The sequence below is a fragment of the Poecilia latipinna genome, unplaced genomic scaffold, assembly GCF_001443285.1.
Source record: "Poecilia latipinna isolate Pla-1442-1.1 unplaced genomic scaffold, P_latipinna-1.0 Scaffold71, whole genome shotgun sequence".
Taxonomy (NCBI): Eukaryota; Metazoa; Chordata; class Actinopteri; order Cyprinodontiformes; family Poeciliidae; genus Poecilia; species Poecilia latipinna.
In genome coordinates, this window is record NW_015112687.1 from 30,028 (window position 1) to 54,914 (window position 24,887).

Genomic DNA, 24,887 nt, shown 5'->3' on the forward strand with positions numbered 1-24,887 from the left:
TGATGTTGACGTCTTCAAGTAACAATGGACAATACTTTCCCTTTACTTAGTTGAGAGATTTCTGATGTAACGGATTAAAACCAGTTCAGGAGAAAACCTAACGAATTGAGAAATTGCACTGTGGAATAAATGCCATCAAAGCGAAAGGTGATAACTTTAAAAAAAAAATCTAAAATATGAAACATTTTTCGTTTTCCTTCATACTTTGGATATCTTCAGCATAAGTTACAAGTAGGGAATAAGGAACAGATAGAATTGCTTGAATGAGACAGTCCAGCACATAACAGCAGGGTGCAAGATGCTGGCAGGGAAAGCGTACATGGAACGACATAACCAAGTGGCGGGCATAGTGTACAGGAACATCTGTGCAGAATATGGACTGGAAGCCCCGAGGTCAAAATGGGGGACACCCCCAAAGGTGGTGGAGAATGACCGAGCTAAGATCCTGTGGGACTTCCAGATCCAGACAGACAAGATGGTAATGGCGAACCAACCGGACACGAGAAAATGGAGAAATACCAGGGCCTCAGAGAGGAACTGGAGAAGGCCTGGAAGGTGAAGACCACAGTGGTGCCTGTGGTCATCGGGGCCCTCGGGGCAGTCAGCCCCCAACTGGAGCAGTGGCTCAAACAGATCCCAGGAACAACATCAGACATCTCAGTCCAGAAATGTGCAGTTCTAGGCACAGCCAAGATACTGCGCAGAACCCTCAAGCTCCCAGGCCTCTGGTAGAGGACCCGAGCTCAGAGGATGAAAGAGAGACCACCCGCGGAGGGTGAGAAGGGAACTTTTTTTTTTTTAAGACATTTTAGCCTTTCTCCACAGTTTTCCCCAACACATTTTCCAACGAGGCCATAAAACTGCTGTCACATTATATCATTCACTTCCAACATGAAAGATAGAATGCAGTTTGATGGATTTATATTATTTCAAGAGGTTTTTAATTACTCCAATCTCATTTCTTGATCCCATTCCAAGTAAGTATTGTGGGATGTACTTCAAAACCAGTTTTGTTAAAATTCTGTGTCTGAGGAACCTGCCAAGGACACATTTAATTCAAGAAGAATTTTTCTTATTTCCTATAATCTTTTGGTATAAAGACACACATGTGCGCACACACACTGTATCAGGTTTTTATGTGGAATAAGTGCTACTACGTCAGCTTTAAAACTCTATGGAGCTGAAGAAGAAAATAATAAAGTGCTGTTAGAATTAATATAATTCCCATTACTCAATTAGGCAACTTACATAAAAATAAACTCATGTTTAGGCTGTTTTTTTTAATCTTAAGGTAAATTGCATCAGGTTATTTTTCCTTAATAATAAAAATAAACTAACCAACCATCTTAACTGAACTGAACTCTTCTTACTTTTTACCTTATTGGATGGCAACATCACAAATAAACTAGACTTAACCTCGTCTGAAACACTTGACTTTTAAGACTTTAATACCCATTCGTGTCAATTTATCCTTTGTGCATTTAGAAATCAAAATTATCTACACTTAAAAAAGAACTGCGAAGGATGTATGTATTTCCATCTTTACAAATTTCTGCAACTTGTTTTCACCCTGTGTCTGCATACATGCCCCCTTCGTTGGCAAAGTGTGGCAAAGGAATTCAAAGTGCATAAATCAGTAGTGTTCATCACAATTTATCTGTCAGCTGTAGTTACTATGCTTAACACACACAAAAAAATGTGGAAATCCCACCATTTGTAAGGCAAACAGACAAACAGTATGTCAGTGATGACTCTTGCGGTAGATGGCGCATCTATAGCAGAAACGAGAGAATGTTCTCAGCTTTCAGAAGATCTTAGTAAAGTCTGCAGACAGATTGTGATGTAATAAACAGCAACAACAGAGAAGCAGTACTTAACAGTCAGTGGCCACAAAACGCTGCTCCACATTTGTATAAACTCCAAATATTTTTTCACATTTTGTCATGTTACAACCAAAAACCTCAATACCTTTATTTTGATTTTATGTCTCAGTGCGCTGTGTGTATTTGCAATCTGACCCCTTTGTTCTGAAACCTCTAGATAAAATCCAGTTCAACCAGTTTTACCTTTTAAATAAAGCTTTTCTGTGACTAAAGTATTAATCAGAGAAGACACCCATGGTAAACATGGTGAAGCTGCAGAGATCGACAGCTCAGCTTGAGGAATCTATTGACAGTACTAGTCATGCACTTCGTCAGTTTGATAAGAAAAAAAAAAAAAGAAACATTGTTGAAAGAAAGCCATAAACAGTTCAGTTTGCAACTTGTCACATGCCATGAAGGCAGTGAGCATGAAGGAAGCTGCTCGAGTCAGTTGTGACTGAATTTGAACTTTTTGGCTTGCATGTCGACCTATTACCAAAGTAAAATCCTATTTAAATACAAAAAGTTTGTGGTTGTAACATGACAAAATGGACTATGGATACTTTTACAAGACACTGTATATATTAAGATGTATAACTTTAAAGATTATACAATTTATTTTCCTACTGAATGCTTGGTAGTCGACATGAATATAGACATTTTACGTGACACATTTAGTTTTAAGAAGAAAAAGAAAACAATTGTTTTGGCTAATTTTATTCAAAGACAGAAAAGTTCATTTCAACTTTTAAACTGATAGACGCTTTGCTTTTTCTTTTTGCAAAATTCAAGCTAATTGTCCACTAAGGTTGAACTGGATCTTATTACAGCCAGAATATAATTGAGTTAAATTACAATATAGAAGCTCTAATTTTAAAGGGGCAGTCTTAGACTAAACCCAGTACAAAATAAACAAATCAAAATGGAAAAAACAAACAAACAAAATGGATGAGTATTTTGCAGGAAGATTAAAAAAAAAGTACCATTATTTAAATAATGTCCAAATATGTTATTATTTGTTAGAGATTTGTTGGTATTATCATTTTGTTATTACTTTAGTTCATATTCAGTCTATAGATCGTTGTGATTTTCTGTTTAAAGTATTCTCTTCCTTATGTGTGTATGAACTGACCTGGAGGTCACGACTGTCTGTTCATCTTCATGTGAGACAGTTAACTCTGTGTTTCCCAGACCTTAAATTCTTATCAACCGGAATACCTCCTAACTTAGGAACTGCCTGTGGAGTCGTATTTTGTCTTATGTTTATCCTCCCTCTTCTTTGTTGACAGTTTGACCGAGATTTGAACCGGGCTCAGACCGTAGATCAAATATCACACCTGGAACTGGGTTGCTAGTTGTTTGGGTTAAAAGTTTTACGACCTCTGTTGTTTTTCCTGGCTGCTCCCTGTGGCTGTTTTGCTTTGACAATAAAACAGGGGCTCACGCGGAAGCAGACCAGAACGCTCTGTGAACGGCTCGGAGGAGCAGTTGGCGGAGTCTCTTCCTTTTGCAAAAGCTTGGTCATAAAATTCATATACGTTGTCTGTGGTTCTTTTATGTAGGTTCGAGAAAAATACCTATTAGTACCATTATTTATTATTATTATTTCCTAATGTTGGCTTATGAAAGACACAAATCTTGGGCTGATGTGATATTTTACCAAAAAGACTCAGTTTTGTTTCTGAATTTAAAAAAAAAAGAAAAAAAACATAGGCAGAAAACATTTTTTTAAAATCGTCTTTCCGTCGTACCAACCTGAAAACATTCAGCTCTCTCTGTGTAAACATTAAAAAAAAAAAAGAAAAAGAAAAACCATGTACATCCACATCTGAACAGTATATACAGGGGAGAGCAACACTAAGACTACAGTGCCACAGCGTATAGCTAAAGTGAGTAAGAGTGCATTATAACTGAACTCAGACGCTTGCCAATTGTGACACTGAAACTTTATGGGGTCAATTCTTATTCCACTTAAAGCTTTCAGTCTTACGATTTGCTCAATGCCACTAAAACCTGCTAACTCAAGCAAATGGAAAGCTCTCATCAATGTTAACGCACAGGTGAAAATTGGCTAAGCTCCATATAGCTTCACCTTTATGTAGCTTCAGATAGGCTTGCATTTTATTGACGTAGGAGGAGCTGGTATTATAGATGGAAAAAAAAAAAGAAAGAAAATTCTGGTTTTGTTTGTCTAAGCATCTGATACCATAGCATGCATGATTTGATCTCTGATCCAAGCTGTGATGGATGTTTTTTGGGCTTAAGTGTCACAACTCTGAAAGTCCACATATTAATATTGCACATATGCAAAATTGCTGCACATACACAATTACGCAGCAACTATCGGACATTAACATCTCTTGATCTCATGCTTCGTTATTCTGACATTCTATACAAACTCAGAAGATTCAATCACTTTAGCGTACCGAATGATTAAAGTGGCTTCAACTGTTTGCAGAATAAAATTTTACTACTTAATCCTATTTATACATATATTTAACAACTTGGCTATGTTTAGGGTTTTCAGCTCATCCCAAGCTGGACAACCGATTCTTCTGGGGGTTAAAACAAAAATAATAACAAAAAAAAAACCCTGACAGGGTGACATCACAGCAAAAGTAACATACTCCATCCTGACGCAGCAGAACAGTGAAATCCACACCTTTGATCCCAATACACATTCATTTTTCAGAACAAGAGCGCGTCAACAGCGCACAAACTTCACAGACATGACAAAACTTGATATTCCACCCCAAGCCTTTCATTTCCTCATATTTAGACCCACATAAATACACTTTATGATATCCCAAAATATATTGCAAGATAGGAAACAACTGTTCATCAACAACTAAAGTAATGTAATTGCTGTTCCGTGCATGATTCAGTTTACGAACAATTTTGTTTTCGGAATGGAAAATCTGGGTTCAAAAACTGCAGAAACGAACCTTCGCAGAAATCGGAAGAGCTTTTCCAAAACTTTACTGCTTGCAAAAAATAAATCTGGATAGCCAAGAGGCCGAGCTAGAGTTTTTCCTACACTGTGAAAAAGGTCGTGACACATTTCAATTTTTAGAGAACTCCGTCAATATATCACATAGATGAGAAATTTTAGCATGTTTAACACGGGGAAGCTAACAAACTAGCATAGTGTAGGAGAAATTTACTCTCATGCTTCAGAAAACCTTCCAGATGTAGGCACTGAATAGAACTGGAGATTATTCGGCATTCCCAAATATATATAAGTAGTAAGAAATTAATACAAGAGCTTAATTAGAAATGATGTACCAGTTAACATCAAGTAAGAAAAATGATCAATATTTCTTTGAGTGATGTCAACTTTCTAACTTAAACTGAGTAAGAAGCAAAAAAAAAACACTTCTCTATATACTTTAAAACTATCCCTTTAGCAATCTTAATAATAATCTTTACTTTATTAATAATGTATTGTCTGCAAGTCAATAACTTTAATTTGCAGCTACAAATGATTGTTTAACAAAATATATACAGCTATTGTCATTTAGTAGACTTAGGCTTTGGGTTGTTGTTTCTGGGATTTGATCATTTCTGTGTTAAATCCTCTATAGATTAAATACACACATTTAGTTTTGCGAGCAAACTTCTCTGAATTTCCATTCTGAAAGAATCAACGTTACCAATAACATTACAATTTGATATACAAGCACGGATATACTGTTTGAGTACATGAGGTTTTGGACCTAGTATATTAGCAGTGACAGAAAATGCCCATTGTCTTACACCTCTGACTATATATACACAGTGGCTTGCAGAAGTATTGAACTTTATCATGAATCGTCACAACATAGCAGCAAACTGCATCATATTTTATTGCTGATTTATAGTGATAGACCAAAAACAGTTTTTTTTTTTTGTTTGTTTTTTTTTACAAGCAAAAATCTGAAAAGTGTGGCATGTTTTTCTATGTAGGTCCTTTCACTCTGACGCCTCTAAATAAAATCCAGTGCAACCGATTGCTTTCACAACCACTATCTACAAATCTACTGAGACACTAATCTGACAGACCAGGCGATGAGAGCATTAATCAGAGAAGCAGCCAAGAGCGAAGGCTCTGGAGGAGCTGCAGAGAGCCACAACTCAGGTGGTGGATTCTGCTGACCTCAGAACTAATAGTCTTGCACTCAAAAAATACGGTCTCATTGAAGAGTGAAAAGAGGAAGCCATGTAAAGTTAACAGACACTCTCCTCCCAATCCGACTGAGCTTGAGCTTTTTTGCAAAGAAAAACGAACAAAATTACCGTCTCTAGAGGTGAAAAGCTGATGAAGACAAACTAAAGAAGACTTTCAGCTGAAACCACACTCAGAGGTGCTTGAACAAGGCTTTCAGTAAGGAAACACACTTTTTGTAAAAGTAATAAAACCGAGAAAATCCATGCATCATTTTCATTCTACGTCACACTTGCGCGCTACTTGGTGTTGGAAGTATCAAATAAGCGAAAAACATATATTAACATTTGTGGTTGCAACACAAAATGTGAAAAAAAAGAAAAAAAAAAGGTTCAAGAGGAGTGAATGGTTTTGCAAGACAGTGTACATAAATAGTCAGACCTGTAAGAGAGTTGGGATGGTTAATGGAAGCCAAACATAAGAGTCGTGGATATCTTCTTCTGCTGACTTTGTGGAAGCTCAAGTGTGAATTTGTTGTTCTGAAGACTCAATTCCAGTCTCTGCTTCACAGATCCCTCTATCACCCCAGCACAGACAAAACAAAAAACAAAAAAAAAAAAAAACACACACACACTCACTCCACTACACACATTGTAGCCTCTCTAATGTCCTTTGAAACCGAAGCCATGACCACAACCAGAAAAAAAAAAAAAAAACAGGAATACATATTAAATGTCACAGAAGGCAAATGTAAGGTGCAGGATCGATTATTAATGCTATATTACATTACTTATCCATAGCAAGGGAGCTACAGGGTTTGGTTATTGGTGACGTCACAAACAGGTACATGTTCAAAGTCAAAATGAGCGTTTGGTTATTGCTGGGTCAGACTGGAACTGGTCGCTACATCCTGGCAGAGAACAAAAAATATTTTACTCTCATCCTTTATCAGCATGTGTAACAGTTATTTGGTAAAGGATGTTACAATCTATTTGTTGTGCAAAACTCTGGATTTATAAGTGTGGTGTAAAAATGATGGGAGAAGTCGGAGAGGACTTTGAGGTTATATACTGTATTCAGCTGAGTAAAAAATAACTATTTCTTATTTATGCAGATGAAGGAGTCTGTTACGAGGTCTATGTTTAGCCTTTTTTTTATATGTTTTCAGTTTTGTCTTCCGTGTAAATGTCAATCTCCCGCTGCGAGTCTGCTCTTAAACAAGGAGATGCCAAACAAAGTGCTTTAAATGCTACAGAAATTTTGTTAGTTGTTGGAGTTCATCCTACCAGCAGAGAACAAGGGAGGCGGTGGGGGTAAATGTGAGGCAGCAGCCAGCCCCCCCATGGGGTGCAGCAGGGAGAGAGACAGCTGGGTGCTGTGGAGGAGCTGTGGGCTGGAGGCGGCGGAGGGCGTGGCGGCGGAGGCCGGCGTTCCCAGCTGTGCCGGACCGGAAGAGTCCGCGGCAGGAGAGACGAGGGGCAGGTTGAGGCCGAGGGGGTCGCCGCCGTTTGGGACCACCATGGGGTTGGTGACGTGAAAGCACTTCTCCCTGTGGGCCTTGAGCATGTTGGAGAAGCGGAAGCGCTGACCGCACACCTCGCAGGGGTATGGCTTCTCTCCGGTGTGGGTGCGGCGGTGGCGCTTCATGTTGGGCCGACTCGTGAAGCTCTTCCCACAGATCTCACAGATGTACGGCTTCTCTCCTGAAGGATAAAGGACACCACAGCTGTGTCATGGATCTTAAACATTGCATTAAGGTTTAAACCCTTAGATGACTTGAAGAAATGCCCAATGAGTCTAATTAGTATTTACTGTCAAGCGTGTTTCGATATATTGTGTCATTTCATACATACAATGTGGGAAAAACTGACAATTGTTGACAAGAGTATACATGTAATTCTTCCCCAAACTATGAAATAGCTCCACATACAATAAAAACTTTAAAAGTGTGGAAAAGGTGACTTACCAGTGTGCGTCTTCATATGCTCGTCAAAGTATTGCTTCATGTTGAAGTCCTTTCCGCACCACTGACACATGAACTGCTTGTGTCCGATGTGGATGCTCATGTGCGAACGCAGCTGGTATTTGTACTGGAAGCGCTCGCTGCAGCTCTGAAATGGCACACGGTGGACACACTTGATCAATCTTCTAAAAAAAATTTTAAAAAATCACTTCTGGAGGAGGCAGTGCTCAATCAAACCAACATCTGTTTTTGATGGACTACTGTAAAATAGGATTTTTAATACAACAGACATGCAACAAAGGCAAAAGCTGCAATGACTGGGATCCTTCTTGTATTAAGGAAGGCTAGAAAAGTTGGATTTCATCACCATAGTCATTTCTTACAACTCTTAAAAACTCCCACAGCACTGAAAAAGGGATCTCAAACCTCACACTTGAAGGGTTTCTCTCCCGAGTGCTGCAGAGAGTGGACCTTCAGGGACATGCTGCGCTTGAACGACTTTCCGCATGTCTCACAGGTAAATGGCATGTCCTTCGTATGGGCTACACAAACAACGAGATGCACAAACATTAAAAACACATCCAATCCGATAGAGAATTTGTGGCTACACTTGACAGAGCTCAGACAGTTTTGGATGGAAAAAGTGAGTAAAACTTCAGCGTCCAGAAGTGCAAGTCTGACTCAGACCAATGCACAGACTCTGCACTAAAGGTGCATCTATAAAATTCTGACTTCAACGGGGTGACTTTTATGCAAGCATGAATGTTATGTTTTATGCTTTGACATTGAAGGATGTTTTTTAATTCTTTTTTTTTTCCAAAAACATCAACCATAACTGATTTGTTAAAACATCCAAGGAGTGAATACTTTTTACAGGCACTGTAAGTATGAACAACGGATAAATATATGCAAGATATTCTTGGATGGATGTGCAAAAGCAGTCTGGGAAAGTAAGATGCTTATCCTTTAGAAAAAGTGGAAAAGGAAAGCAACACCCAAAACAAATCCTGCTCAACAATTAAAAAGCTGTAGAGGAGGAAGCCCAAAGTACACAAGGGAGCGAGGTGACCCACAGAGATAGTAGATGGCAGTGTCACTCACCGACCATGTGCTTCCTGACGTGAGCCATGGTGTAAAATTTCTTCTCGCAGATCTCGCATGAGAACTTCTTCTCCGCGTAGCCGTGGACAATCTTGTTGTGCTCGTGCAGCGACCACAGCTTCTTGAAAGCCTTTCCACAGGTCACACACTTTCAAAGCACACAGCAAAGAAGGGGAGATGTCGTGATTACTGGGTTCATGTTTGAGGGGTTAAAAGTCTAACCAAGAATTTGTCGGAAGTTCTTGAAAATTTACATTCGCAGACACTCTCTGTTTTTGCAAAAATAAACATTGCTCTGTCTCAATCAAACACAGAAAGCCTTGCAACTGTAATGGCAGCAGAGGTGGCTGCACAAAGTACTGGAACAAATGGCTGAACACCAGTAAATGCCACATTTTCAGAATTTTGCAAGTAACTTGGAAAGCCAGTTCTGCTTTTCCTTCCACTTTCCCATAATCTGAAAGGTGAGAGCGTGAATGGTTCCTACCTGGATGCTCCGCTCACAGTCCGTCTGTTGGTGCAGCAGCAGCTCACTCTCCAACAGGAAGCGCTTCCCACAGTTGTTGCAGATCTGCATGCGGTTGTGCGTGACGTTCATGTGCTTCTCCAGGTACCAGCGGTTGTTGAAGATGCGAGGGCATTTTTTACATGGGAAGTGTTGCTTCTCCTCCAGCCTGACCTTCTGACCTAGGCCCTCTGCATCCAGTGCCTTCTTCCCGCCCTGTCGCTGGTTGGTCAGGGTGGCCTCTGCGAGCGTCTGACGCATGGCAGTGGCGCCCACCACGGCTAAGGCTCTGGTTCCCCGGCGAGGTCGATCCATTACGACTGGCTGCTCCAGTCCAGGAATGTTTAAGGTGTTCTCCTCCTCTTCCTCCTCCTCCTCGTCCTCCTCATCTTCCTCTCCACTGGTATGCCCCAGTATGTCTGTCCTCTTTAGATCGTCGTCGCCCTCCTCTTCACGTCCGTCACCATTCTCCATCTCATCGTCCTCGTCACCCTCAGAGTCTCTCTCGTTTTCATGACAACGGCCAAACATGGGTTCTGTGATTGTGGAAGATTTCCCATCGGATCCCTTCGAGACGTTCAGGGTCTGGTTGTTGAGGTTGACTTCGACGATGATCTGATCTCTGTTGAAGGAGGTGTGACTGTCCGCTGGTTTCGACTCCTCTCCGTCGCCCTCCACTTTACACAGAGAGGCCACACCCGTGCTGGCCCCGCCTCCCGGCCCCTCCTCTTTCTGATAGTACTGCTTTGTCTGGGCAACCATCTTTCCCACCTCCTCCACTCTGACGGAGAACGGGCTGCTGCCTTCTCTCGTGTAGACCCTGCCGAGCTCGGACTCCTGTTTGATCTCCCGGTACAGCTGGCAGGGAGGCATCTCAGCTGGGTCGAACCCTTCCTGATTGGCCATCTCTCTGCAGGTGGCTCTCAGCGAGTGGCTGCTGAGGAGATCTCGACAGGACGCCGCGATGTCGCTCATCTGAAGCACTGTGGCAGCGTTCAGCACGTCACGGACGGTGCTGCTGCTCACCAGCAGCTTGGAGGTGTAAATGAAGTTGAGAATCTGCTGGAGGCCCTGAGAGGTCAGGGCGTCCAGGGACAGATCCACACGCCGCAACTGTTTGCTTTGGGCGAAAAGAGAGTGGAAGAAGGGGCTGTAGGCCGCCAGCACTCCCTTGTGTGCAGGAAAGGTGCTGCGCTGGCGCACCAACACGATGTCCACGTCACAGAGGTCAGGCTGGAAGAGGCGCTGCTCATTCAGCCTGTCCATCAAACAGGTGAAGTGCAGAGCCACATCCTCCACCAGAGAGAACTCAGCAGTGGGGAAGTCTGTGGTCTTCTCCACTATGAGCTGAAACCAGAACAGAGACAAAGAGTTCTTCAAAATTCACATAAAAGGAATTTATGTGACAGAAAATAAAAAGACAAAACTATAAATCCCCAGCTCTGTTCTTTAAGGATCAGTGTCTTGCGTGATTTAGGCTTTTGCCCATTTCAACTTACTCAATTAAATTAAAGGTTGTTTAAGAAGTGGAAGTGGTTACAATTGTTGCCTTGAAGTAAGAAGGTCCTAGGATGTTTCTGCATGGCTTAGAGTCTCTCGGTGCACCTCGTGCTGCCAAAAACAAGCCTGTTAGTGAGCTGGTGTCTCATAATTTAGCTTAAATTTCCCATAGACGAATTGCTCAGAATAATTGAGCAAACTGAACCACACACAATTAATTCATTAATTTTTAAAACTTCACCACCTCATATGTGTAATATTTCTGCTATTGAGTTTTTCTGATTAGGGCCGTTTATAGGTAAAGGAGATTTTTAAAGCTGTATGTAATAAAGTTATATTGTCTAGAGTTTTTCCTTTAGTGTGTTTTTTTTAAGGTATTTTCCTGTTTACCACAAAATCAGAAGAGCTACAAACAACAGGCAATAAATTATGTGCAAACTAATATTGATAGGAAAGCATGGACACAAAAGGAAATAAGCAAGAACAGTAAAATTCTGTCAATTCCTGTGATTCAAAAGAGTCAAATCAAGTAATTACATAAATGATGTTAAAATAAACTGTGCATATTCTGCAATATTCTGTCCGTGCTTTAAAGTGTTGGGCCGCAAGCAGAGTGTGACCCAAGTCGGAGAGAAATCAAAGGTGTAACAATCAGCACTCTGTGCAAGGTCCTCGACGTCCCAAGGTGGGTTTATTTTAGCACAGGAAGGGCAGGGTTTCGATCCAGACGGGATGTGACTGAGGACACAGCAGCAAGCAAACAGAGCGCAGGCGGCCGCGCGCGCACTCACACACGAACGCAGCACACACATGGGATGTCCAATCTTCCACCAAACCCACACACACACACACACCAGACAAAAACACAGTGTCTGGTCTCTCTGCAAGGACTGACCGGCCTGTGCATTGGTATTCAATGCCATTCCTCCTCCTGTTAGTCGGCTCCAGCAGCACACCCAATCGGTACACACTCCCCGAGGGAAGACGAATCATGCACACAACCAAACATGTCAGGAGAAATAATTAGGGAAACACTGTTGAATAAATACTTGCTAATCCTCTAAACAAATAATAGATATTAGAATTAAGGAGTAATTTAAAAGTGCCGATTCGAACGTTGCTTATACTAAATGCTGTAAATGATCCAGCTAAATTACCACGACATAGTGATAATTAACTTAAAACAATAACACACTTCTATGTGGCAGATTCAATTCTGGATGGGGATGAAATGCACCGTTTTCTGTTCTCTGCACCATTTCTCATCACATATTTTCCTCTTTAGGATTTATGATGCTTCGTTGTCATTGTTCAGGCTGAGAAACAGATTTGCATTCTCTCCCAACCTTGAGAATCCGCTCCGTTCGAGGAATTCAATTATGTAGTTTTAGATTTATTCATAGTTCTGAGCTGCTAAATTGAACTCAGAATGAGAGGAACAAAGATTGGGATATCTCTCTCAGCACAAAGCTTCAGACATTGCCTGAGGGCAAAATGCCACAGTTGTAAATTTTAAAGTGGAAGTTTCCCGCCGAGGTCAATAATGACCTGGTCCATCTTCAGGGATTTAAACCAAAGCAGCCAAGCTGAAGGCCTGGATTGGAATAACAAAATTGGGAAAGGAAGGTGCCACCCATTTTTTGTCAGTCCAAAAAACGAGAAAATTTTAATCCAAAATATTTCTATTTTTGTTTGTTTAATATAATAATCCGACTCTGGTCCAACAGATTCAGATTTTGAGTGCTTTTTATTCACATCACCTTACAAGTCTTTTCATAAGTCAGTCAACTTGATTTATACAAAATGAATTTAAAATTCAACACAAAACTGTTCACAACCTATTGTGTGGAAAAGGGGTTATTTCACTCCAATCAGAGAAGGTAACCTCTCATGTCATAGGAAACAAACACCACAATGAGAAGTGGAACCAAAGCGGCAAAAAGTTATCAAAAATTAAAAAGAAACCTTTAGAAAGGTCTCCTCATATTTCATCCAAAAGTAAATAGGGAAAAGAAGCAAAGTAACCTGAGAACAAAGACTTGAACTTTAATCTGTCACTATGTAGAAGAGCAAGTCATGATAGAAAAAAATCTAAAAAAAAAAAAATAAAATACAATAGCCATGCACCGTAATGTCAAAATTACAAAAAGGAATTATTAGTTTTAGAAAAAATAACGTGTGAACCAAGTGTATTTAAATGTGTCAAGTTCAGGCTAGCGTTATCCAACGTGTAACTCAAGTCAGACTTAGGATCAGTTTTAGTGTCAGAAGGTCAGCAATGAAAACAAATAATCAGCACAGACATACAAACATACATACCAGCTCACAGATCTACAAAAAAATAAAACTAAAGGATTCCATCACAGATTCATCCATAAACAAACAACAACAACAAAAAAATCGCTGCAGTGCTTCTTGTTTGCAACAAAAACATTCAAACACAGATGGTCCGAGTGATAATCAGGAGGTTCCTGATTGACAGAGGGATTTTGGTAAATTTATAATGAACTTAGTTTCAAACAGACGGACGCTTTATAAGAGCCTAATTCAGCAGGAAACAACAATCACATCTCATCGTACTGTAACCAAACAAACTGAGCATGAACTCTAATCCAACTTCCATGATCTCCCTCTTCTCTCTCCTCCTGCTTCCCTCGGAAATGTCAGAGAGAGAGAGAAAGCTTGTTTGCCAACATCAGAGGAGCGCCTCCTTTAACCAGCCTCTCAGTCAGATGCCTCGCTCTGCATTATTCATATGTGGCCCGACCTGAGACAAACTCACAGTAACGAAGATTACCCATTTTGACGACACAGGGCGGCAATTAAACTGGCTTCAATCAAAGCATCGCACTCACAGTTTAATCGCAGATTATTTCATCACTGGTCCAAGACAGCAATGTGACAGGATCCCCCTGCACTGCATAGGGGCCTCAAAGGGCCCGTTTCACAAAGCAGCTTTCAAAGCTGATGCAGTTAAATCCCATAAAATCATTCTTCACTTTGATGCAGAACATTTTAATCCTCTGGATGTGATTTGGTAAAAGGGAGAGTTTGTTGTATGGCAAAGAAATCCTGAATATGAAATCATCTTTAAAAGCAATGAAAAGGTTACAAATGCTTAATCTCTGACTTGCTAAGGGCTCGACACGCTCGTCTCTGCATCATGATGCTCGAGCTGTTGAGAGCATGCTGACATGAGGACACATTCACACCAACTTCATTTCAGATGCAATCGCATCTCACCAGGTGTTTTTGTTTAATCTTGGTCTGTGAAGGTTGGACAGGATGAACCTGGAAGTCCCTTATGGACTAGCAGAGTGGACGTCTGTTCCTAAAATATCTTGCCAGATATTTTAGGAACAGATTTTTAGTTCATTTCCTTGGAAATCTGAGCTCTGATCAGTAAACGTCACTGCATTCAGCTTTCTTTTTCTAGTCGCAAATTGGAAAATAAGGATTCGAATTGTTGCCAACAACTAGGAGCAACACAAGCTAGAAGCTTAGCATTTTCCTGCACTTTATGCATTCAAAGGTTTTGAGGAACTAGGGCTGGTAATCTGCTTTGTGTCAAAAACGTTGTGTATCTCGATCCTCTGCCAACAATCAAATACTTTGTAGAGAAAAGAAAAAACAAGCCAAAAAAAGAATATTTGGCCATGGACTACTTTAATACCACAGCAAATGTCTGTCAAATTTTCAGAAATTTTGAAAGGATTTCCATAAGAAAAAACTTGGATATTATTCTCTGAAGTCAAAAATGTGCAAATTTGTGAGAAAAACAGGATTTTTTTTTTTTATGACAGAGGCCTGAATTTAAGATATTTTCAGACATTAGTCATAAATCTGTATGGAAAAAAAAACTGCAGATGAAGTTAACTAAGATTATGAAGTCAATGCACTGACATAGATGTTTGCACGCATGTGCTGTCGTGCATATTTTCAAATTGAAATAACTTACTAATTAGAAAAACAGAAGCTCTGCAGTCTAATAAATTTAACCACCGACAGGCAGAAGTCCTTTAAATTCATTTCAAGCCTTTTGTTTAGCAGCTGCAACATTCAAGGTCAAAGCACTTCATGCAGGCACGTGCCACTTGTCAAATCTAGCCAGATTATAGAGGAAAAAAAACGATTTCAGAAAGCTAATGAAGTGCATAAGATATGACAAGACTCCTTTGATTGAAAGCCTAAGTTTCTGACTCTTCTGGCACTTCATGTTTAATCCAGTTGGGTTGCAGCTGTGATGGATGATGCACAAAATTACAGCTCTGCCTGAGTGGAGCCTGCATTACTTAAAGAGAGGGCAAAAAAAGAAAAAAAGAGAGAGAACTTATCATGTTGTAGTTAATTTACTGCTGCACTCATTACCTTCAGATGTTACTTTGACACCAAAGTGCAAGAAGAACCCACAGTGAGCGTGTCAGTCAAAGTGATTAAAAGAACCATGTGAAAACCTCTCCTGGATCAGCCAAGCCAGGATTGATGGTTTGACTCTGGCACGGTCTCGGCTCGACTGGACCCGATCCAGAGTGTGAGGATGAAGCTCCTCTTGCTAATTTCACTACTGGGAAGGCCACTTTTCTCCCACACCTTACACCAGGGGGCTCAGGCAGGGGTGGACTGGTCACCTGGCGCAGCGGGAATGGACTGGCCGGGGGCCTCCATATTTTAACCATAAAAGCATATCATAAGCAATTTTTGTCAGTCATTACAGCGGATTGGTTTATTTTCTTGAAGGACATTGAGCTAACCTAGTGAAATCTCTCAGCCACTCCCCTCTCCTTTGACCAAACTTGTCAGATTTTGTCATTTGAGCTAACCTAATAGCAGTAATAATAGTAAATTAAAAGAGAAAATGTGAAAAACTAAGAAAAAGATGGAAGCTAAAAAGTTAGAATTAATTCAATTTTAAAAATTCTAAAAACAGATTCGACACACATTTTCACTATTATCTGGGGAAATTGTAGCGCAAGAGTTGAAATGCTTAACATAGAAAATACAAGTTATTTTGTTCAGTCACAGTAATATTAGTTTGAGGAGTTGTCTGCCATTTGTGTGTGAGAGAGAATTACCTTCATAGCTTTTGTTTTCTAATTGTTGTGTATGATACACCAGGTCAAATAAAAATAATATTCAAGCAGATAACTGGAAGTAGCACATGGCAACGTTTATTTTCCAACGGGGAACACATCTTCTTCTTTTCATGGTTTGGCTCACCTCTCTTGTACACAACAAGAGCGCCACCAATGGCGATTTGCTATAGTTCTTTTATCTTCAGATTTTACAACCAAACAGCCTCCAACGCATAGGAGCATAATCATACCAAAAGTGTCTAACAATCTTAAATCTCGAGGTTCAATTATTTCTGTGTCTGGAACAGCACACAAATAATACTGAGTTGTGTTAGTATCCTCTTTTTTTTATTTTTATTTTTTTTACATGACTACTATTTTCCTTGCAGGCTGCTATACTTTATTTTAACCTTTCAAACAACACAATCTGCACATATATAGTCTGATATGTGGTGTGCCTTCACGTGTTGTATAAATAATCATGGTGGGCCACCGTGGCCAAAAGTGCCAGGGCCGTTTGTTGGGCCCAGTCCAGCTCTGGGCCCAGGTGGATTTACGACTCCAACTCTGGGGTCCAAATCCAAACAACAGACTGTGTGAGGTCTCTGCTGTTGCCGTTTAACAGATAGAACCTTAATCTTTATGAATTATTCGTTTTAACATCTTATTCCCGCACAAACTATATAACAAACAAGCAACATCCAGCCAGTCTATCTCATGTGCTTGCTGACCGTTAAACAGACTGAGCCATTAGCAAAGTTCCAATGTCAGAATCATGAACGCATCAATAGTGCGAGGGAGGGCAGGTTGTACTCAGGCAGGAGGAAATCTCTGAGGTAAGGCATTGCAGGGGGTTAAAGCTTTCTCTGCCTGCACACACTTACACACACACTATACCAACTGAACTCTGCCTCTTCAAACAGAACCCACCTCAGTGTGATCTTTACTCAAAAGCTCTATATGCGGTTTCAAATTACATGTGAAATACTAGATGGTCAATCAAATATAATTTTGCATAAAACTGCCTTAAGCACAGTACCTTTAGGATTCATAATTTGACATGATCACAATTTAAAGAAAAATAAAAACACACATTATCAATGTTCAGAAGGTTAAAAATGTTTGTAAATTAGGGCTGGGACTTTAATGCACTGTGGAATCCAAACACATATGGCACTATTGTGATTAAATGGGTACATATCAAATGTCCAAGTGTAAGTGAATGCAGCGCCAGAATGAGCTAAGTGTTAAATCTGTTTATTTCTATGTTCGCACAGTACGTGTTTTTAGAAAATAATTGAAAAAGCTGCAAATAGTTCCCAGCTTTTTGGCAACTTTCATACAGTTTCACAGACCATTTTATAGACCTTAAATTTACTAATATCAAATGGGCTAGAATATGCAAAACGCTGAAGAGCTGACCACACTGTAATGCATTTTACAAACACACACACGTTAGAGTGCATATGTGCGAGACAGGCGCAAGTTTCACACATTCCAAAGTAAGTTGTAAAGATGAAGTCAGCCGAAACATGAAAGGTTCCAAGAAGTTGTTTAAACTCTATTTTCTGCATACGCATACATGCGGTTCATTCAGGCTGCTATTTGGAGAGTGAGACTTGAGCAGAAAACAGGAAGTCTCAGCATGGTGGCCTTGTTTGATCTTTTGAGTTTTTAATGTGAAAAAGATGACTATGTTTTAGAAATCTAAACTGAAGTAAAGATGCAACTTCTAGGGAATAAATACAGAGACTCCTGATTGGAGTTAGTACTGTGTAAACCATACAAATAGCTAATCTCTTTTATGGATTTCCAGTTGGTAATGCTAAATGCTAAATAAAGTGCAGGGAAAATAGGGCTCAAAGTGTCGACTTCAAAATTGTTGCAGCTGTAGTTTTATGAGATTGTTGTCAGGTTGTTGGGGGTTATAATGACATTTTAACAGGAACGTCATGGGTTAAAAATAAGTGTTGTGCTTTCACATCTTTACAGAGCCCACAGACAAAGTCTTTCAAACTGCAATCAATTTGCAGCGCAACTCAACTCAAACTGACCTCCTCAAATCCTCAGGAAGCTCGATAAACCATCCTGCACATTCACAAATACCTCCAACCAGCAAAATGCAGACATGTATTCCACGAATAAGGAAGGCTGACGTTACACGCCGCTTTGACCCAGAGAGCCCTTCAAAGAGCGCACTCAGCAGCCCTACTAGCAGCGCGCTCTCCGGCGGAGGGAACGCGCTGCACGGCCTGACATGACTGACACCCAGAGGAAGGAGAGCGGGCATCGTGTCAGGCCTCATCTCGCTCGGTGGTACACAGAGATGGCAGGGGAGCAGTGCCCGCCTCTACGCACACAGACGAATATCCCTTAGTCATCACGAGGGGATTTCAGAACGGAACCATGACGGCTCTGGCTGCAAACTCTCCGATAGTAATTTACAGCAGCGAGTTTGGGCGCTCGCCGTTGCATCAGAGTGCTTCAACTTGGAAGGAAGTGGATCACAAAGCAAACAAAAGGGGGCAAGGGCACGTCATTCATGATGGAGTCCAATCAGACAGTCATTAAAAAGCCATCAGAGTAATGACTGATGCGGCGTCCTCTGTGTGCTCATCGGAGCAGCTCCTTGCTTGCTGACTGTTGTAGACCTGAATGCTTAAAGATGTGAACTCTGATTCATGCCTCGCTCCTCAGCTGCTGTCTGGTTTGGACCAAGGCTAAACAAGAGTGGTGAGGATGGAAACTTAGTTAGTTTGCGAAGGACTCTTAATGTTTTCAGCATTTGCGTGTACTTCGGAAAACGATTCCAAAAAAAGTTTCTTTTTCTCAGGACTTTATTATGTAGGTATTTTTCTTTAACCTACATAAAAGAACCACAGACAACGTATATGAGTTTTCTGACCAAGCTTTTGCAAAAGGAGAAGACTCAGCAAACTGCTCCTACAAGCCGTTCACTGAGCGTCCTAAAGACCTTGTCCTAAGACAAGGTTACAGCTTGTCTTTTATTATCAAGCATAAAGAGGGAGGATAGGTAAGGAAGACAGCAGAGACAAAATATTACTGCACACAGGCAGTTTCTAAGGTAGGGAGTATTCCGGTTGATAAGGAGGCACCTGTAGAAACATAATTTAAGGTCTGGGAAACACACAGTTAACTGTTTCACATGAAGACGAACAGGCAGATGTGGCCTCCAGGTCAGTTTATACACACAGAAGGAAGAGAACACTTAAAATTGAAAATCACAATGATCTCTAGACTGAATGTTGATTAACATTAGACTGAATATGAACTAAAGTAATAAGAAAATGATAATACCAAAAAATCTCTAACAGCCGTTTTAGTTTTACAATGGACACTGGAAAGTGTTTTCAAATGGATAATCTTAAATACTTGTGTTGATACCATGACAACAAAGTGCTTTAGTGAAGATAATCATACTGTTAGGACCTCACGGAGAGCCAGACCCTTTTCTTTTTATGAATGCAATAAAACTGACCAGGAAATTCAGAATTTTATCCTTTTCTTTAAACACCTAAACAATAGTTTTAATCACCAAACTCATTAGCTAAGATGCTAAAGCACATGAAATTAGAGCATTTCTGGTGAAATGAAGAATCATATCAGATAAAGGACACACACACACACACACACACACACACACACAAAAAAACTTCACCACTTGCTGCTGGTTTTTCCCTTCTCCTCCACTTGAGCTAATTATTTTACACCCTTCAGTCTATTCAAATATTTTACTTGTCTAACCACATTACTCACCGCTGGCTGCAATTAATAAAGACAATATTATCAGCATTCCTGCTGCGCCAATCCCTGACATTCAATCTCCCATCACTCCCCACTGCGTGTTTTTGCTCCATCCTGTTCTGGAGATTTGGACTCGGCCAAGTCTCGCCTTGTTGGGGCTCCACCACCACCTCACACTGTTGGATTCAAAACCCGTTTCCATCTATATGTTAATACAACCACAGGTGACAAGCCAGTCTAGCTGTGATACGAATTTAGCCGAGCATGAAATTGGGGGAACACAAGCAAAAATGGGGACAAGAACCCAGCAGGAGCAGCATGTTGGACAACATCCACGATGGAAACATTTGACAGCATGTGTGGGACAGGTTTGGCCGCAGGGGACGCGTGTCTTTTGAACAAACCGAAGGCTGTCGGGTGAAGCCGAGGACGGCGTGTGCGAGCAAGTGTTGCAAGGAGGCATCAACAGGCGGCTGAGATGATGAGCGAGCTGGACGAGCAAAAGGAGCCGCACGCAGGCCGGGAAGGGCTAGAGAATGGCGCACCGGGACAGGAGCGTCCACACTGGTGCTCTGCCAGGAAGCTTGTGTCTGGGCCAGTGATCTGGTATAGGAAGCGCTGAGTCAGGAAACCTGGCCAAGAGAGAGGGGCCCGTGGTGCAGCCTGGCATCTCTTCCACACGCCACAATGCCTCACACAACACTGCCCTGCTGGAGTTATAACACACTGTTCCCAAAACCAGCACACTGCAGCCTGCTCGACACACCCACTTGCAAAGCACACACTTACAACAGCAAACAAGGACGGCAAAAACCTGCCGGGATTAATGTACGTTTCCAAACACGTAAAAGTGCTTTGCAGAGGCATTCATTATCCCATCACAGTTTGACACGTTACAGTACAAACCTCAAAGTCTTTTATTGGATTTTTTGCAAACTGGTGCAAGATTAAGTACAATAAATGAAAAGGAAAAACAGGAAAAATATATTATTTCTTGCACATTTCAGTGCTGCAAGTCTTTGAAATGACTTTATAAGTTTTGCCCATTTTTACCAAATTCGCGTAATGGCAAGTCATACTCAGTCAGAGTGGATGAAGAGTGTCCTTAACCCTTGTGTTTACAAATGGGGTCCAACCGACCCCACACCCATATCACTTGTATCAGTTGCCTCAGTCCTTGCACACACAAGGGTTAAATATTAATTTTCAAGTCTTGCCTCAGATTCTCGATTGGTATTAGGTCTAGACTTTGACTGCACCATTTCAACAAATGGTTTTTCTTCCGTCTAACTGGGATTGAGTTGGTCTATATCATAAAATCCAAGTAAAATACAGAAGTTTGTTGTAACTTGAATATTTTTGCAAGGCACTATATGAATAGTCGCTGTGAACAAAAATCAAGCCTGACTCAAAACCTTTTTTAAAAACTCAAATCACACAAGATGTGAATATCTACCATTAAAGATGGTTATCACAGAAAATTGCGGAAGACATAGAGCGCAGGCGGTCCTAACGGACATCAGCTGTGACATTTTGTAATATATTCATCATCTGTTTCATATCTTGAAATGAAAAGCATCTCATCAGAGCAATATCTGTGTGCAAGTCTGGATTCCGCTGACATACTTCATGAGAAGGTCAGAAAGGACAGAGAAGAAAAAAAATAAGAGCATCGGCTTTCTAAAGCAACAGCCAGTGAGCAAAAAGCAAATTCATGGTGCCAGATTAAAAAATGCTCTGTTTTCTCAGTTACTCAGATTTACATTCTAAGCTGTTATTTAAAATAGATACGTTACATAACACACAAGTTCTGTTGTTCACATGGAAAGGCAGAAGAAGAAAGATATATTTTTTTTTACAAATAATCAATCCAAGTGATTGATGGGTTGATTATTTTTGATGACGCCAACAGAAAAGCCAAGTGCAATATTTGCCATAAAGTTGTGTCAGTCAAATCCAGATCAATAAATAATTTGAATCATCAGTTAAGACAGCAGACGTCAGCATCAGAACCATGACTAGTAACAGTATTAGACCAAATCTCCAGCATCGTGTTGTGGCTTCAGTCTAGGTTTGTAATTCATTGGTGAATACCACTTCAATCCAATCGTTGCTTTCTCTACAGTATTTTCTTTTTTGTTATGTTTATCTTGCGCAGGCTTCTCAATTTGTTTCGACCAGTTTTTTGATTTCAAATTTAGCTGCCGGGGAACAGTCTGTGTTTTTGTTTCACAAGAACTGTTAGCTTGGCTTTGCGAATGGATTATGCTTTCCATTCCTTCACTGCACAGCTCTCTTGTTTTCTTGTAATCAGAAAACAAGAGCTCTCTGAATCCATTTGCTTTCTTGTAGGGTATTTGTTTCACGCAAGCAGACGTCAGGTGGATTCTCAACTGGTTTATGTTTGGCATCGGTCTAAAGTTTAAATGTCAAACACACTAAGCTAAAAAGAATTGGATTAACTTTTCTGAGCTATGGGAGAGTTTCTTAGAGGGCAAATGAGAACAAAAAAAAAAAAAAATCAGGAATATTAGAAAAACAAGAGAATAAATGTAATGAAAACTGTTTTCATAACTGCAAGCAGCTCATTGGCGTCTCAAAAGCTCAATAAATTCCTGAACTTTGACCCCAAATATTTCATCCATGAAGAGAGAAGAGTTCAAACCATCTCTTCCTATGATTGTAATGGGCAAGAATCACATCCTGCATTCCAGTCGTGCGTCAAGACAAAGATCTAAAGGGGAGCAGCAAAAGCAAATGGGGTGGAATAGCAACTGATGGCATCATCCAGGACATTTTCATGTGGAGCATCGTCTCTGGTGCCTGGAAACCGTGCTGTTAACATGTCATTGCATTTTCTGTTAGATCATTTTGTCAATTATCTTGTAAAATATATGCCAAATCCCACAATTTTTTATTTTTTTTATCCTTCGATGTCCCTTCCAGTGATCACTATGGCTTTCTCATGTCACCAAAAAAAATTAACTTCAGTTTTGACATTTTTATATGCTCCTCTTCTGAATATATCAAAAGAAAGAAATCCCAGTATAGGAAAACAATTTAAAAATTGCTCAGCGTTTCTAGTCAAAATCAGTAACTTTTTTTTTTTCTCCTTCCAACACGTGCCTCTCTCACAGGACGGCAAGAGTTTAAGAAAAAAAAAAGGTCACATGTAAAAACAATGTGTGTTTTTCTTAGCGTAAAAAAACAACAACCCAAAAACAAAATAACCTCCTTAAAACAAGCTTATGTCATTTGATGGAACATGAACAAAAGAACCCTTACATAAGCTCAGTGTGTCTCTATGTGTTTGACCTTGCCGTCTGCGTAGCGATGTCCACAGCTCACAATCTCTGGGGCATAAATCTGCAGCACCTACAGGGAGGTAAGAGTTTCTCAGAAAACCCGATCTCCCACCCGGACCAGAGCATGCCTGCTGCCGTTTGTTGCCAGGTCTCAGGAATGGCTGCACTGTAACGGCTTAACAAAGACTGATGTTGGTTTCATCCCTCTGCACTCAGAGACAGAGAAGTCCATTGGCTTGGCAGGAGCGCCGTGAACAGGGAGTTAAAAGCCGCTCAGGCCTGTTTAAAAGAGACGACCTACATGGCTGATGCTCTAAACACAATCATACTAAAAAGAAAGAACACCCTGTTGTTTCACGAATATTTGAGGTGTACTTAATTTCACATGTTGTGCTTATTAAAGTAACATTAGGGGCCGTTAAATGAAAGCCAAAGAGACGGCGTGTGTATTTACCATGCCTGCACATGCTCCGTGTGCTGATGTTTAACACTTGGCAATCACAATCTACGAGAACACGGACTGATTAACACACACGGGCAAGTACAGTCATGAGGGGGAGAAAAAAAGAAAAAAAAAACGGCTTTAAGAGCTCCGATTTTTTTCCTTTCGTGGAGAAATTATGTCAAAATTCATGATGTTAGTGTAAAATAAAACAAATGAGAAAAAATCTGACAGGTTTGTCAAACTTAGGGGTCGTGAAGTTGCAAGTTTGTGTTTTAGAACAATTTGCACACATTCAATATTCCTCTGAAATTCTGTTTTCTGTTATTTTATGCCTGTTTTGTTTTCTGCGAAGGCTCCGTGGCAGCTCGTTTTTTCAATTTGAACTTTGCATATTTCTACAATATTGTATGATGTACCTCTTTCTGTCATCACTTACTGTTTCTATTTGCCTCTCCTTGAGTCCTCATCTCCATCTGGTTTGGTTTGAGAGCCTCCGTGGTCTCATGTAATTCAACCATTAGTTATGTAACATATGGCTAATGAGAAACAGGGACTTTACATGAAACCGACCCCCTGTTTGAAGTACATAAAGTACTTGGAGCATTTATCTAGGACCAAAAACAATCAGAGATAAACTATCTTTAAATCAGCGAGGGATAACATTCACCGTACTCACACCAACCACGCTGCGGTTTCTCTCTCATGTCTTTCCAACAGAAAAAGAGAAGAAGAAAAAAATAACAGAGCAATAAGCAAACTCCCCGTTCCTTTCAGCTCCTGGCAGAAGCCACCCAGTGAGCACCAGGGCTGACCTGGCTGACCTGACCCAGATATTAACCCAAGCCTCCAGATGTGAACGCGCGCTGGGATTACTCCACCGCTGCATCCAGCTCCACATGCTTTCCTACTGAGGCATCCTGAAATGACCCCGGAGCCAGAGCGGACTGTTGGCTTTACTATCAGACTCCGGAGCAGCCACGCTCTTTCCTGTGCGCTTGTTTATATTGATAGTATTTATAGCACTTGTTCAGTGGCGCAAAAAGTGGGTATGCACTGCATGCAACGCATAGGGGCGCTGCACTAGAGGGGGCGCAAAAAAACGATGAGAGGAAGTTTTTTTTTTTTTTCTCGTCAGCATTTTATGTACTTAACAGCTGTTCTGTGTATGAAATGATCAATCATAGTAGAAGAGAAGAAGAAGAGATGATCAATAACAGAGGAATAG

The 24,887-nt window shown here is 40.6% G+C and overlaps 1 protein-coding gene across 1 annotated transcript in view; it reads right to left on the bottom strand.

The window, feature by feature from the left end:
- Positions 1-7,167: 7,167 nt before the first annotated feature.
- zbtb47b (zinc finger and BTB domain containing 47b) overlaps positions 7,168-24,887 on the bottom strand; it is a 24,569-nt gene continuing 6,849 nt past the window's right edge. Inside the window, exons 2-6 of the mRNA XM_015015185.1 lie at positions 9,558-10,922; positions 9,071-9,218; positions 8,396-8,511; positions 7,973-8,117; positions 7,168-7,709 (exon numbers count right to left, since the gene is read on the bottom strand). Of these exons, the coding sequence (XP_014870671.1) occupies positions 7,270-7,709; positions 7,973-8,117; positions 8,396-8,511; positions 9,071-9,218; positions 9,558-10,922 (2,214 nt within the window). The 3' untranslated portion in view covers positions 7,168-7,269. The remainder of the gene's footprint in view (positions 7,710-7,972; positions 8,118-8,395; positions 8,512-9,070; positions 9,219-9,557; positions 10,923-24,887) is intronic.